The 16840-nt window shown below is 40.1% G+C and overlaps 1 protein-coding gene across 18 annotated transcripts in view; it reads right to left on the bottom strand.

Moving 5' to 3' along the window:
* Positions 1-6136: 6136 nt before the first annotated feature.
* Positions 6137-16840, bottom strand: part of SHQ1 (SHQ1, H/ACA ribonucleoprotein assembly factor) — a 67390-nt gene continuing 56686 nt past the window's right edge. For 5 of the 18 annotated variants that reach the window (XR_003255044.1, XR_003255045.1, XR_003255030.1 and 2 more), the window contains one exon: positions 7894-7950. Coding sequence is in view for 6 of the 18 variants with exons in the window: in XM_026074985.1 (XP_025930770.1) it covers positions 7302-7950 (649 nt within the window). In the remaining 12 variants the exon portion in view is untranslated. Of the gene's footprint in view, positions 7951-16840 lie in introns of all 18 variants that reach the window. The other 13 variants (XR_003255035.1, XR_003255037.1, XR_003255031.1 and 10 more) reach the window with 8 other exon arrangements.

Here is a 16840-nt window from a genome sequence, read left to right as displayed (position 1 = left end):
GAATGAGAAGTGCAGGTCTCTACAGTGAAATAGGCTCAGTGTTACTACAGTCCCTGTTTTGTTTCAAAACTTCAGTTGCAATTGCCTGCTCTAATTTTAAATGGGAAGTCTCAATATACGGTAATTAAGCACACAGAGGAGCTCAGGAGAGCTGTCTGTCAGCACCTGGCAGTGGGATTCCCCTTCCAGAGGCACTTGCACTAAATGGTAATTCCTTCCCTCCTTTTCCCACTTCATTCCCCAACGCTTCTCCCTTCTGCTCAGAGGAACAGATGGAACAATCACCCTCCTCCTTTTCACAGAACAGACCCCTGCTGCTACCAAGCACGTTATGCAGTTGTAATACACATAATTAGGCAAATCAATGGACAATGCAGCATATTAGAGTAGGAGGGGTTACATCAGGCAAAACACAAATCCCAGTTTATTTACATTTCTGCAAAATTGCCAAAAACTGCAGACACGAGACAAAAAACTAATCACAACACTGGCAGGTAGGGTGCTGCAGCAGGTCACTACCTGGAATATTTGGAGTACAGCTGAGAGAAGTTTCTCATCTTGACATGCAACTGATGCCTCATTAGCATTTATGAGTTATTCTCCCAAATCTCTCACACATCCTTAATTAGGCACTTTGATGTTTGCTGCCATATACCTTACTACTGACTCCAGACTGGAAAGCACAACTTGAGGTTGCAAAATCCTTGTTGCAAGAAACAGCCCTCCTAGTTTTACATGGAAAGGTACAGCTTGCCTGACAGAGGCCAAACGCACACAGCTGCTGTCTCCTGACAAAGACAGTTGCTGAAGTTTCTCCTTGCACCGCTCTCCCAGCAGAGCTTTGGTTAAGGTGAACGCAACTCTCAAATGTAAACTCTTAACCAGTGCTTCATGCCCAGCAGTTTCTCATCTCCATCTTCAGCCCTTGCAGCTCGTGAAAGGCAGGAGGGATTCTCACAAATTGATGTGGTCTCACTGTATCTAAGCAGCAGAACAGCAGCATCAGAAGTAAAATATATCTACATGAATAGCTAGCCTGCTGCTGACAAGTGCCATGTAAACAGGTGAGACAACAAGGTGAATGGCATTCAGACATGGGACTTAAAAGAGCAATTTAGCACAAAGAATTTGGGTTCTGAGCCTGAAATTGGGATTATGCACATAAAAGAGCAGAACAAGCCAAATTAGTACGAGAATTAGAGAGGCTATTAAATTTCTGGGCTCTTCAAAGAAGGTGATCTCCTTGCCAAGAGGAAACACTAGGGATATGTTTGCAGTAGTAGAAGTTCTCACACACGTGGAGTTGGTTTTATCCTGGTTTATTAACTCAGAGCAAGGTTATGCCCAGCATCACCTGGTAAGCCTGGAATATTTCTACAAGTCTTCCCCCCTCCCCCCAAATACAAAGTATTATTCAAACAGTAACTAGGCCTCATAGATCCCCCCCGGGCAGAGGGTATAAAGAGGTCCATTTTACAGATGCATAGATATACACTGAAACCAACAGCCAAAACTACAGAAGAGGGGTGGTTTGGGTTGTTGTTTTTTTTTTGGGGGGGGGGCAGGGAGAGAGACAGAGACAGAGATTGATTTCTGGCATCTAATTTTGGCCAAGTTTGTCTAATTTTCAGGCATTTAGAAGAGCAACAGCTCCAGCTGGTGTAAAAGAGAACCATGGCTCCCAAGGCAGAAAGCCTCAAATCAGACACTCAAAAAATGGACATGCAAAAAGATATTTAAGAATATTTCAGAAACTGTAGATTTCGGTCTCTTGGGCTTACTCAGTGCAAGTCAGTAGCAGAGACAGAAGTCTCAGCTCTCAGATTGGAGCTCTACTATTTCTTACTGTATTTCTGTATGCCCTTTCCAAAATTTGGACTTTTGAGAGTTAGGCCCCGTGAAAGCAGAGGGAATGCTCTCTGGAGAGTTCTCCAGAGACCTTGTTCAGAAGACAAGCTGAACATGGGAGAAAGATAATACTTTCCCCCTGTCAGGGTTCTCTGCCGCAGCTGCTTACAGCCTCGGTAAGAGGTAAGAGCCTCGGAGAGGTGCGACTGCAGGGCACATCTGCAGCACAGGCAGCGCTGGCCAGCAGGCTGCAGCCCAGGCTGCGAGGCAGAACCCCAACCAACTCCATCAGAGGCCCGGCCAAGACCAGGCACAGGGGAGCTCAACTTGGCCACAGCCTCTGAACTGCCTCCTCTTATCCCTGGCACAGCCCGGGGAAGTACTCTACCCTCTCGAAGCACCAACAGARGAGGCAGCTTGCGGAGAAAGCAGAGGAGCCGTTACTGACAGATTGTCACCTACATCGGTTTGACCCGAATTCACCGATGGACTTCTAGGGTTGTTAGTCAATAAGGTCACTGCCTGGCTAACATTGCTAGTTTAAATGTGAAACTTTCTGTTCTTTTCCATGCTATCCACTAAGACTATCAGGCTAAAGGCAGCTTCTCTCACAGAAATGACAGGCTGTTAGGTAAGAGCTGGCTGTCCTCATGGAGCTCCGCCAATGTCATAGCCCTTACCTACGATATACAGCTTTTATTCTTGTCCTCAAGTGTCCTCCAAAATACCATCGACTATGCTGGATTATATTGTGGCTTTTCAATATGAGAAAATGTTTAATAAAATGCAAACCAATGTTACCAAGTTCATTTCAGATATGATCTAAGCCAGGTCTCCAAATGCAAAATTCATGGTGATAATACTGTCACTTCTCCAAAACCTAAGAATGTAAAAAAAGTATGATTTATGGGTACCACAATACTACAGACCCAAATTTATTTTGCCAATACAAAATCATGCCTCACACATGCCCACAAAGCCACAGGCTGCAGCCCACTCACCACTAAAAAGGAGAAAAACAGATCCATGACAGATATAGAAAATATTTTAGAATGACTGTCCTACTAAGATGACTGACACAGATGCCATTTGTTTGTATGTTATAAGTAACTATCAAACACTACTATAACATTTAACAAAAAAAAGTGAGTTCATCTTAGATGCTTTCCTGGGTGGTGTACCATACTCACATTAGACATTCCCCTAGGGTGGTACCATATTTCCTCCATGTGTAAGATGTCCAAATACGACCATAACAATTCCATATTCATTTTGTTCTCCTAGCTTATCTTTTCACAGCTTTGGAGTGCATTCTTCCTTATCTTGGAGACAAATGGCCTCCACGGAGAGCTCTAAACAGCAAAGCTATTTATCTGTTTGACATGTGTTTCCCTGTTTGTTTTCTCCAGCCTTGAGACAATCAGCTCAAGCTTTGACAATATTCAGCTGTGTCAACGGTGGAGGGTTGTCTGGCCAATTCACTCCAGTGATGTGAATCAATTTCTTTGTGATATTTATCATTTTCTGTAGTAAATCAAGTCTAATCGATGCTTTCTTCTTCTGATGTAGAACTAAGTCTTTATAAAACTTTTCAGAAAGCTGTCTGGAATGAAAACAAAGGAAGTTATTTAATCAGCTTAGTACTACATTTTTTTTTGGAGGGAAGAGATGAAAAGGCAGCAACACACAGTGGGCTGTGCTGTCCCCATTTAAAAAAGGAGTTTTGTTTACTGACTTCTGATTGTTTCCAGTATTTCACTTGTTGCTTGTAACATGGAAATATAACCTTATTCTTACTGCACCTAATAGACAAGTGTGTCTGTCTCTAGCACAAGTGTGTCCTCATACTTTCAGAACCATAACTGTGGGATTCAAGGGAAACCCCTTCCAGACCGTATCCCCCCCTTTGGTCCTGCCAAGCCGTGTAGCCAAGATTTAAGAGCACTGGATTCTATGTTCCTCTGGACTTGCCAGCATTAATTCTCATTCACCCYGGCTCTCAGCTACAATTAGGCAGCTCTGCTCAAGACAGCGGGGCTGGCACATATGCCACCGAGAGCACCAATATGGTTTGCAGATCCCCTTTCTTCATATCCTTGGCAGGAATAAGCACTCTAGGCACCAGCAAGGACGGAGAACAGAGAATCCGCAGGGCCTCGGGCAACAACTCAGGCTGCTGCCATTCACTTATCCAGAGAGAGCAGCTTTCCGTACTGTACTGTACAGTTCACCAACATCTCAGCGAAAATTTGGGGTTGGAAACTAGACCTAGCCTTCTCTTGGACCTAGATAAGAATAATAACTCCCAATGACAGTCTCCTGTGGTAGAAGTGTAAGGACCAACTGAACAGTCTTCCCACATCCATCTTAATCAGCTTTATGGGAGCTCTGCACCACCACCACAACAGATGGCTGGGACAAAGATGCCTTATTCAGGCAGTCTAGATCTTTAATATAAAGTTAGCAAATTGATTAAGAAAATAAACAAACTACATGGATAACTCCATTTCATCTCTCTCCCAGAGCACTCTGCACACCTCAGACAACCCACTTTCCCCTCCTCCAGCAAAATCCCACAGCTCTTCCACTCAAGCTTAGTTCATATTCAAATGAGAGTTATTTTTTGCAGGACTTTCGCCAAGACACTGCAATTCTGTTCCCTTCAGACTGATTACAATGATGAGCAACAGTTACCTTAAAGCATTGCCTATGCTATAAATAAGGATGGGGGAACAAGGGGAGTTGAAAGAGGGAGCTTTAAAACCAACAGACCAAACTACACATGTACCGAGCTCCTCAGATTTATTAACTGATTTCCAGCCTGGAAAACATGCTAGGACCAAATTCCTATAAATTCATCCACCTACCTCCCCTAGGTAATTTTGACTCCTTACTGAAGTCCACTCACATCCTCTAGGAGAACGCACAGCAGCTTACTTATTGGTACAGGATTCAGGGTTTTGGGGAGGCTTTTGTCTGTATTTTTTCCAAGTGTTTGCAATTCATGGATTTGGCAAGTCTCAGTTAAGGCTAAACAAGATTAAGGTGCTCCAGTCTTCTTTTAAAAGTGCTCCTTTACGTTCTCTTTAGAAAAGGCAAGGCTTCTCATTCATTAAGATATCACTCATTTGGAGCACTCTGGATGCATAATAACCCCTACCTCTACCACAAGTCGGACAATGCAGCCACACAGGAAATTCTCACCACCCAATACGGAAAAGCTTCCCATCCCACCACTACAGTGTTCATAAAATTGCTATCAATGAATATAAAAATCAACATTCATTATCAGCTCCACTACCACTAAACAAAATTTTGCAAAAGGGCAAAGATGACTGTCAAAAATGGACAAAAATGGAAGAAAACCACGCATGGAAATGGGACTCAGGGTACAACATATCACAGCATGTCCCAAGTGTGGGCATGGAGAGGAACAGCATGGAGCAGAGGCTGAAGAAAAGACTGCAGAACTACCATGCTTTAGGAGACAAACAGAGCTGAACTAGGCAAGGCCTCAACGGTGAGTACGATGACATTTAGTTACCTGCGAGTTAACATTGTGTGTGCTATGTTCCCGTAGGGAATTTACTGTGGCACTATGTTGTATAGACAGGTATTTACACCCAAACTTGACTCACATAGTCATGACGGAAAAAGCTCAAATTTAGCATAAAAAAAACCATCCGTTTAGACTCCAGAAGGAAAGAACAAAAGGATTAATCAAAACCATTGACTTCACTCTAGAAGAGGCAGCCAGTCCCTGAAAGCAAGCAGATCTGCTGGAAAAACAAACAGTTCTCCTTGATTGTCTGCCACAAAATAAGAAGGCAAAGGAGAAGGAGAAAAAAAAAAAGGAAAGAAAGCTAGAGATGTGGGATATTACATATATCTATCAATTCTGGCAATATGCATTTCCTAATCCAATTAATTTAGCTTTCTTCAGCCCTCATGCAGTTAAAGAAAGCTTCAGTGTTTACACCTGAAACTTGTGAGACCGGGGGGGGGGGGGCAGCTGGCTGGCTTTTCTTTTTTTAAAAAAACATTTTTGCCTTTCTCAGACATATGCTGCATAATTGCACCTACATTGTAGATTTTATTGCTAGCATTCAGAAGAGTAAGTGCTCACTGACATGCAAGACGAGAAAGGTTCCACCCTTAGGGAACACAGCACAGAGACTGATTAAGCAACTGGTAGGTATTTAAGAGCATAAAATATATTGGCAGATCAGGGTTGCAGTTCTTACTGAACAGGAGAGCTAGCCTGCCGATTTCCAGCAGGGTGTAGCACTGGTGGAAAATAAGACTTTAAGCCTAGGATTTTTATATACTTTTTTATAATAAAAAGGTTGAAAAGTAATCATGGCTTGCTCCTCCAGAGGTATGAATCTGACAGTCCCGTTTTGTCAGAGACTGTTGGACCAAACCGGTATTCCAGGCCTCTGCCCCTTTTAAAAATCCCTTTTGGAGGCTGAATAGCGCTGTCTCATATGCAGTAGCCATCTGATTTCAAGAACCTATGCTCCGTTAACAAAAATCAACACAAAATGCATGGACTAATTATTTTAACATTACTGACCCAAAAAGGAGCAAATGAGCTGGCCAAAGCTATGCAACACAACTAATAGCAAAGCTAGGTTTAGACAGCACAAGTGCTTTGCTTTCAGTCCTCTACTCAAGACCTTGTACCATACTATTTCTCCACTTCGGTTAATATCACTTCAGTGATATCAACAGCATATGCAGGAAGAAATAATTAGGACTTCCATTCTAGAGAGCAGTGATGTATATGTGTGGAAACATTTCAAAAACAGCACAAAAGATTAAACACATGTCAAAACTTTTGAAATACCTTACGGAAGAACCATAGAAATATAAGCTATAACCCTTCTATTTTGCACTGAACATGATAAAGAAATTTCCTTTATTTTGTATAACAGAAAACATTTATAAAAATGTAACAGCACTGTTTAGATTTTTCAAGTTATTACTATTATTTTTGAAGGGAAGTAGTTAGCTATAAAGCACGTTAAAAATCAAAAAATGCAGCAAAATGTCATAAACAAGTTTATACAAACATAACAAGGATATTTTTCAAATAAATCCCACACCTAAAGATGGCTAAAATGATGCTTTCAGATATATTTGATTAGGACATCATTTTACCACGTGATAAACAATGAAAACTGTTTCTAGAAGTTTACTGCGGYTAGATTCCCACATGCAGAGATCAAATCCAACTCCACTGTATGAGTGAAGAAAAATAAAAGACTAATTATGAAGGTATTATACAGTCCTATCAATTTCCTTCAAAGGTGTCTTGTCCTCCAAACTGTCAACACCTACAAAAAAGAAAAATATCAACTTTTCTGCAGCTCAGGATAGCCTTGGGAACACCTCATTACAGCAATGAGCTGTGTTGCCTAACAGGTCACAGTGTATTCTAACACAGTCTTTTAGTCTTCCTCTTCGTTAGTGCTGCAAAGAAAAAGCAAAGGGTTTTTCTTTGAAGACACCTCCAAAAAATTTCCCTTCCCAACAGCATCTTTTGAAAAACCATCAGGTTCAGATGCACAGTTTTCTTGTTGCTGTGAAACAACGCAGCTTGCAGTAGCCAATCCTTCAGGCTGCTCTGAAAGTCTAATTGCAGTGTGCATTTGCTTTTCTAATTCTTCTATCAATTTGCCAGGAACAGATGTAGATTGCAAAGAAACCTTTGATTTTTCATCACTAACCTCAAACATCGAAGTGTTTGTGTCTTGCCTTAATCCATTACAGTCAATAAGTGGAGCTGTCCTCTCCTCTTGAAGTGCGCCTTGTAAAGAATTTATTTTCCCATCCTCACTGGTTGAGGACTCTCGCTCATCTGAATCAGAGCCTTCTGTCTCAGATGATGAAGTACTGCTTGATTCTTCAGAGTCACTTGTCTCCGATTCAGAGGAAGGCAGCTGTTGCTTAGAAACTGTGCCAGCAGCTTTTAACTTGCTSTCTTCCTCTTGTACTAGCACTGCTGCTGCTTCCAGCTCTTCCAGTTCAAGTCCTATGTGGGACTTGGTGAGTGTGGCTTTCTGCAAGGATTCGGCAAGTGCAGCCAACTTTTTTGACCTTTAACAAAGAACAAAATGTGTTATTTAACTTTACAAACAGAACATTCCCATTTGATAACAAGATCACAAATCTTAAGCATTTCTATTATTCACTTGGTTTGCAAACAACTTCCTTCAATTATGATTTTAAGAGTAGATGCTACAGGAAAAAAAAATTCATTATTATTTTGGGTAACTTTTCCCACAAGGCTAGACAATACACCATAAAGTCCTCGTCCTCAGTGACATTTTCAGAAAAGATACTGCTTCTTCGACATTTCAACACCACACAGTAAGGGAAAACACTGATTTCAGAACAAATCTCTTCAGGATTGCTGACTCTAATGGCAAGTTCATCAGTATTTGGTTGGATTAAGTCCATACGGAGCAAGATGATTTTGTTTTACTATCCCTCCAAATATGCGCATTAAGCATAGGTGACCTACAGAGCATATTTAATTAGGTTCATCTCAGAGGGYTGTTTTCATTATTTAAAGACTATTTTCAGATTTTGTACTGGTTAGGCATTTAACAGTCTCTTATCTCTTACCACATTCTTATTCTAACAAACACAAACAACAGTCGATGAATACCCTGGTTTAGCAGAAGAGCWTGTTCCTAATAGAAGCACTCACAGACTTCAGGAACATGGGTCAGTATTTGCTAGTATTCAACCAAGTGATGCTCATTTTGTAGATAAAAATAATTGCATTATGTTGAACTAAATTCTTAGAGGAAGGAAAAACCTTCAAATTCAAACAAAACATGAAAATTCCTATATGAAATTAGAGCAGTTTTGCTGTTTGAAACGTTTATGCCAGACCTCTTCRATGTGCAACCCCTTTCAGTGACTGTCTTCCACTTTCAGCATGTTCCACAAAACTTAATTTGCCCAGCAAGCATTTTCAAAAACCTTATTTAATAGCTTTGTTCTGCCATCTCCCATCTACTTCCTGTCCTTCCTTCTCCTTCTAACTCTGAAGACTTTTTCAAAGCTCACCTCTTTAGAGAACCTGAGCATCCCTCTCCCTTCTCCACCGAGTTTCCATTCTTTCTCCACAAGCCTCATTCTTTAACGGTTACCAGAGACAAAATCCACACCCCCACACCGCCCTACACTTTTTAGCTTGTATGTTGAAAATACATGTTTCAGGATAAAAAGAGGCATGTGATTACTCAGATTTATTTTGAGTCATATGCATTTACTAACACACAAAAAAGGCAACGCTGACATAAAAATTGATACAAACATATTGCATATGTGAATTCTGGGAGGCCTGGAATGTCTTTCCTGCATAAGAAAGTTTAAGAAAAAATTATTCTGCAACTATGCTACCTGTTTTTCTGCTATGTCCTCCTCCCTTCACAGCTACCTTGGTGCATCCACGCTAGCATATGTTCAATAGACYATCTGAAGGTGTGCTTTGCCTTTCATTTGTACGTACAATTTAAGAAACAAGCACCAGGACCATTTGGGTAAAGCCCTACAACAAAGCAGGCATGCTAGGTCAGCTTCCAATCTTTGGTACAGCCATACCTATTTCCTCAAGCATTTTGAAGTCAGCACATGTCTTACCAGAAAACTGCATCATAGATTTATAAACAGAGAGAATAAAAAGCAAGAGAGTGCCTTGAAATGAAGGGGGCGGGTAGAGAAACAGGTATAAAAGAGCAAACATGCATCCTGTTTCTTGTTGTAGAGTTTTGCCTCAGACTATCAATCAACTTTTCACCACTTCCTGCACCAGCAGGTCTGCTATAAATCCTGCAGTAACTGACTGGGTTTCATTTCCTCCGCCGAAGCCTGCTAACCTGCAAGGCATGACACACTGACACCGGAGCCCGCAGCTGATAATGTAATACATGACTCCTGCGAGGCAAAAGTTAAAGTGCTTGTTCTCTCAGTCGAATGATTTTAAAGATCTTTATATTCCATTTCCCAGGGGGGATAATTACTCAGTATAACATAGACTCAGTATAACATAGACTCTGCAATTTTTTTTTTCTGCTCCTAAAGGAATTGTATTTAAAAGTGGGGGAAGGGGAATTTAATGCAGCTTCTTACACACTTTACAGAGCCAGCGCAACATTTAAAAATTGAACTTGGAATGAAATCTTATTCAACTTCCTCAGTTCAGACTAGAAAACTGAGAAATAAGTGTTTATATGAAGTAACTGAAGCAACAGAAAACAATTTATATTTTCATGGTTTTTAACTCTAAAGCTAAAAATTAAGTTACAACCTGATCTAAGCAACCTCCARTGTAAACATTGGATTCCAAATTTTAATAAGCTGCTTACTACAGCAGTACTTTATTCTGATTTTTTTCCGGAGAAAAACTTCAACCAATTTATTTTTGTCACCAAAAATTGAACTTCTCTTGAAAAGGCACAGAGGATTTGACAAATTGCCAACCACAGCTGGAGGCATCTTCCTTACTCCATCACAAAAAAAAAAGAAAGAAAAAGAAAGAAAAAAGCCAAATGATTCATAGGAAGGTTCATGAAGGCTTGCAGGTAGGTGGTAACAGAATGACCTGCTTGCAGGGAAATTTGTCTCCCAAACACATCCCTGAGAAGTTGGTTTATGCCCTGAGTCACAGGAGTTGATATCCCTTGCAGAAAGCATTTTTCATCTTTGCTTTTAAACCAGTCTCCCCCTTTCCTTCCAACTATATGCACGTATGCATGTGTGTATAAACCCTCTCCGCCATGAGAGCTGTTAACAATATAAAGGTACAATCCTTTTTACTGTCCTATTACCTGTCTGTAAGAATACAGGAATGAGTTCCTCAGGCTAAATACACATTGTGACAAAGAACATTGGTTTTTGGTTCCTATCCATTTTATACGCAGTGCCTTTTAATTTCACTGAGAACCATGAGCAGTTGCAGGCACACCGGTTTCCTCTGGTGATATATCTTCAGCTCCAGCCACCTCAGTCTCACCTACCTGTTTTACTACTGCCATTATAGATAGAAAATCAATTTTGAAAGTCCTATTCGTCCTCACAACTCTTCTATCATGTCTGTCGCTTCTTTTCCCCATCCTATATATATTTTTTGGCTTTTGCCCCATTTCTGCTGTTCTAAGTTTTCATGCATATTTTTTCCTGCCAGATAGTCTCAGGCCTATAAATCAGTTCCCTTAAGAATTCCCTCCTCCTCTTTTACCCTCTTCTTATAATGCAGTTAACACCTTAGGTATAAAAATAAGCCACATAACTAAGTAACTACGTCAAGTATTATGCAGACGTATAGCATCTCTCTCCCTCTCTCTCTCGTTGTTGTTTGTTTGTTTAAAAAACATTTTCACAATGCTCTGGACCACTTATCAAGTGTTAAGGAAGAAAACACAGTAATACGATCATTTGACTCCATGTGCATGTTACTGCAATGTTACTACATTAAATGCGGGACTACTGACACATAAAAGAATGGTCTCTCTCCAAAGCAGCAAGTTTTTGATCACTCTTTACACAAATGCAGTTTTAACACTGAGTCCAAAGAAAATGAGTGAAAAACTGGTGCCTGACAGCAGCACGGTAACAGATAGATGTCTGACAGGACAACTGAATCTGCAATGGGCATTCTTAGTCTGCGAAAAATCTTGGTTTAATTCCTTACAAGTGATCAAATTAAACTACAAATAATGTTAACAACTGATTTCATAAAACAACTGTGGTTTCAAGAATTGTATTTAGCCTTTTTTCCCCAAAAAGTCTTACTAGCACTACTGAGAGAGGATGCGATTTTTATCTTTACAAAGGACTACAGAAAGAAGCCATTCATTAAAAAGAAAGTTTGCTCTTCTAACAAAACCAGCACAACTGGATACTGTACTTGGATGAGCAAATGCCTGCAAAAGGCCAACAGTTCCCTCTATCCTCCTAACCACTACAGCCGCCTCCCCCAACTCTTCCACACGCATGGTCCCCYTCCCCATAGCAGCTACAAATGCAGCACACAGGCGTAACTCGTGGCGGACAACCGGAAGGGAGAACCAATGGAAGAAGGGGGAACAGAGGAGAACCAAACAACATCTTAAACTGCTGGGAAGGTAGCTGTTTGTTCAGCAAGAGCAAGCCAGGCCCACTACTTTGCTGCCTAAATACAGAAATTCACAAATTTAGACGTCACTATGCCTGGAGCTGCAGTCCTGCAACGCACACCAGAAACCCCCATACGTCTGGTTTATCAGAGCCCACTTGCACTTCAAGACATGACTTAGCATTTCCACCTCTACTCATTGCTTATAATATATCAAAACAATTTAAAGGACATTTTGTCTCTGTCTAGCTGATCTTCCCCTTCTTTCCCCTCCCCAAAGAATCTCTAAAATTCCAAAGAGTCAGAAAAGAAGCTTTCTGAGAAGTCATTAAATAAACTGACAATTATTTTACTATTTTTTTGTCCTTAGCCACATCAGGTATTTGACTTAGACTAGATTTAAAACAGTATGAAAAAAATCTCTTTTCAGTTGCTCAGATTTCATTTTCTTAGTACATGAAATGTTTTACTCCCAACTTTCACTTTKGTCATCAAGTCTCCTCCTGGAAAAATGGACAGTGTACAGAGCTTGACATTTCAAATGCAAGAAACAAAACAACCCCAAACCACCATCTTCTTGATAAATACATACACAAAAGCAGAAACTCCATGCCCCAGCTTTCCAATTTTTTATTACAAAAAGAGCACTAGAAAAAATACACTTTTTTCTGTACAAGGGACTAACAGAATTCCATCAGAAGTCCATAAAATAAGTCCATCTGTTTAAGGCAATTATCTAATTTCAAGTACTGAGTTTTCAGGAATGCATTCCACATCAGCCTTAAGACAAAGTGGCAGCATTTAGCAGGAAAAAAAAAAAAAAAAAAAAACAGGAAAAAAGGCAACTAGCATAAAAATCAGAGCATGGAAAACCTTCCAAAGCACGACAGCAGGTCTCTGAGCTAATGATTTCTATAGGTGAAAGATAAGCAACAACTCAGGAAACAACAATCAAACATCAGAAATGACATATGATGTACTGGTTAGAGACTTGCAGTAAACAGGTCCTGCTGTTTCCAAAATCTTTTGAATAGTATTGTAGAAATTAAACAGCAAATACTTTAATTTTTCAAGTATGATTAATGGAATTGCATGATTACTTTAAGACATGCTCATTCAGTATGCACATTTGTGGTAATGATATCTTATTATTATGGTAATAGTGTTCTTACATAAACATGCATAATGGGTTTTAAAGGTGCTACACATGATAATTATTAGTTATCAAGATGTCAGTTGCTTAAGGAAAATGTTTAATTACAGGTTAAACAGATCAGATGCATGTTTTGTTTAATGTACAGCTTTGAGGAACAGATAACAGCAGAGGTATCTCAGGTCTTGTCCATGTAGTCTGAAATTAAGATTTCAGGACAAAAGTACTGTAATCCTCCTTTAGGCAGCAGCAAAGTTTCTCCATGTGCTAGAAGAAGAAAAATTCCTACTCCATAGCTCTTAGCTTGTAAAAGGGTAAAACGAGAAAAGAACAAAGAAACAAAGGGGATTTAGCAAAAAGCTCCTATGAGAGGAGGAAAGTAAAAGCCAGGAGCAGCATGGCTAATAACAGGGGCAATCAGAAGACAAAAGGGTAAAGTTCAAGTTAAGCCAGTCTGCAGTGGCATTTATGTACACAGGAGCTGTAAAAGTATTCGCTGCCTCAGCGCAGCCTCTAAAAATGTAGCCCACAATACACATCCTTTCCTCCGTTTCCCTTCCCACATCTCCTTCAGTCCTGATCGTTACAGGTTTACAGCAAAGCCCATCCCTGGCARTACAAACAGAAGCGCAGGTGATGGGCATCGACTGCAGTGCTGAGACGCAAAGCGCAGCTGAGGAGGCTGGGAAGCAGGACACAGCGTCGAGTCCGATATTCCTACAGGCTCCTGTTCTACCTTTTGTTCCCATGAATGAGGAGAGCCCTAGGATCTCATGAGTCAAGACAGCTTTTATCTCCAGAACATGGAGTTGCAAGGAAAGCTCACATAGAAGACATATTTTAGGGATGTGATTAATATAATCTTCCGCAGGGAGGACCACCGATTTTACATAAGCCGGAAAGACAGACGACCTACTAAGTCAACCTAGTCACAGAAGGTAAAGAATAAATGCAGGATTTGAGGTATACACCCAGCCTCAAAATCCTCTAGTTTTTCCTGAAGGTTAAAATAAAAATCTGCAAGTAATTATGTTTTTGTATAACCTGCCCATCAGTCCAAAATTAGCACCACAAAAGAAAAAAGGTTTAAAAAACAAACTGAGCATTAATGGGCCAGGCCTTTCCATCTGCCCAATACTTACCTTATGTCCAATTGTCTCGCTTTAGCAGTTATGTTAAAAAAAAAAAAGAGTACTGGAAACACTAATCAGGACATGGGAGTTACATATCTAAAATACTGTGCAGAAGATTTGCAAACATGGGAGGAAATATAATAGTCAAACTGGCATAACAGTCCTTAAAAGCAGGAGTCCATAACATTTTGCTATGGAATGGAACGCGTGTCCTTTCTTGTACAGATATAATCTCTAGCTTGCTTTTGTTTTTTGTAAATAACAGAATTATTTCTGCTGCCACATGAGTTTGGTTTTGCATTTTACAGATGTATACAAACATCCACTTTTGTGAAGTTCAAAATGCAGACTAGGTATAACAGATGGCAAAACACAAGTATAAGGCTACAGAATTTTCTTACTGTCCACCCTTGCTCAATCACAATCAAGTTAGCCTACAGCGTACAAGAGCTGTCGTGGCAGATTGAGCAATTCTTGCCCAAGTACAACACACAAGCAGTAGAGCCTGGGAACAGAACAGAATGGAGCATGTCTTTCAAAAACATTAACAATAGCTTTGGTTACAAGCCTGGTGTTTAAATTAGACCTAACTGGTCTTGAAACAAGGTTTTATAACTAAAGTTTGTTATATGACCTTGTTTGAATGTGGTTAGGGCCTATTAATTGTGTTACAATGGGAATCCTCTGTGCTAGCAATGCTCTGCCTTGGCTCTAYGGGGCTGACAAGCCCTACTTTAAATGTAAAACACTTTACGCTAATTATCTTTAAGCCTTACAGGCAAGATAAACAAGCCTCAAAGAAACAGCAGATATCTCAAGTGCAGACTTGTCCTTGCAGTACCATAGGTTCCACCAAATAAGAAAATGGGTCTGTCCCATTGCTAAGCAGCCATCCCCTGGTAGGCCTACAATTCCCCAAGACACATTCACACGCAAACTAGCATCACGCTGTGCCAATCGGCACGGCTGACAGATATAAAAGGGCAGTAGTTTGACTTATCTCCACTCAGCAAGAGCTCTGGACAGACAGCATTCAACTAAGTAAAGTTGTTGCACTAAGCTAATGGCTTTCTGTCTGCTGGATTGTAAGGTATTCCCAATTGCCTAAATATTATACAATTATTGTATGARAAGCTACTGAGTTTAATGAGAAAAGGGTCAATCTATATTTAAATACCTTTCTCAATAAGGCCTGGAAAAGTCCAGACTTATGAAAGAAAGCTTAATAAATACACTTTTTTCTTAGATAAAACAGGTAGACAAACAGTACAACCAGTCAAGAGCATAACCACTTTAAATCTGCTCCAAATTACATACCTGGCAGCATTGCTTACAATTTTTTACAATTATTCTTTAGCTAGAGGCATCATAACTATTAAGCCAATTCTAGAATTAATATAGTCCCAGACATTGCCAGATATTATCCCAAAGTAGAGCCTCAGCAGTTCAGATAAAGAGGGTGTGTAAATTTAGTATCTGCAAGACACTGAAACGACAGCTCAGCAATAAGGGGTAACGGAATTTTCTGCCTTGCCACAAGACAGGTAGAGGACAGGCTGTAATAGGACATAACTGATGTTTCTACATGAACTGTCAATGGTGAACAAAAGTTATACAGATCACCAGGCATTTGCAAAGGATCAGACCCTTCACCTCATCTTTTTTTCCTGCCCAGAGTGGTTCCTGCTTGATTCCATCCATCACTGTCCTCCAGTCCAAGCTGCATCATCTAGACACAATGTTTATGAAGAGACATTCTTTAATGTTCAACCCATTGAAAATGCCAGCATTAACTTCCTAGAGGAACTCTGTCATGATCTGTTGAAAATTTATCTCCCTTCAGCAACAAGCCTGCTGCTTAAGCTCCTTTGAAAGAGAAGGCTCAAAAAGTTACAGCTGACCATGATATCAAAAAAATAGAAACTAAGTTCACACAAGAATGACATAGATGACAGAGCATCCAAATATTCCTTTAGGTACTTGAGAAGAAAGTAAACTGTTATTCAATCTAAAATTTAGATGACTGCTTCTATCTACGTCCTGCATAGCTGGTTTCAGCAACCAAAATGATCTTCTGAGAACATCTCTTGAAGCTTATGATAGAGCTGGCCCTTTTAGGTAACACCATAAGTTACCAGAATGGCACATTCTGACATCTCAGGGTGGAGGGAAAGGTTGCAGAGACAGACATACTCTTGGAATTACCCTAACATTACTTAAGCCTTTAGTGCTACCAACAATAGCATGTTGCTCTTAGAAAGGCAACTAAAAGTCAAACATCCCTCCATATCTGAAAAACAATTTCAAACAGCTGGGGCGGGGGGTGGGGGGAATCTTACAATACAGAATTGAAGGACAATTTGATTTTAATAAAACATTCAAGACATGAAGAAGCTCAGGTTTGATCAGCCTCTACTGTGGAATACAGAGGTGATAACGATGATGGCACTGAATGCAAAAGCAGACTTCATTAATGTAGGAACATCTAAAGTCAACATGCACAAGAAAAAAAAAAAAAAAAAAAAAAAAGTTCTTTTTCTAAAATCATTTTGGCCAGACTCTTTTTATTTAATM

This window comes from Apteryx rowi, unplaced genomic scaffold (assembly GCF_003343035.1).
Source record: "Apteryx rowi isolate R43461 unplaced genomic scaffold, aptRow1 scaffold_4, whole genome shotgun sequence".
NCBI classification, from domain to species: Eukaryota; Metazoa; Chordata; class Aves; order Apterygiformes; family Apterygidae; genus Apteryx; species Apteryx rowi.
Note: the sequence above shows the minus strand (reverse complement) of the source record. Positions and strands in the feature narration are given on the sequence as shown.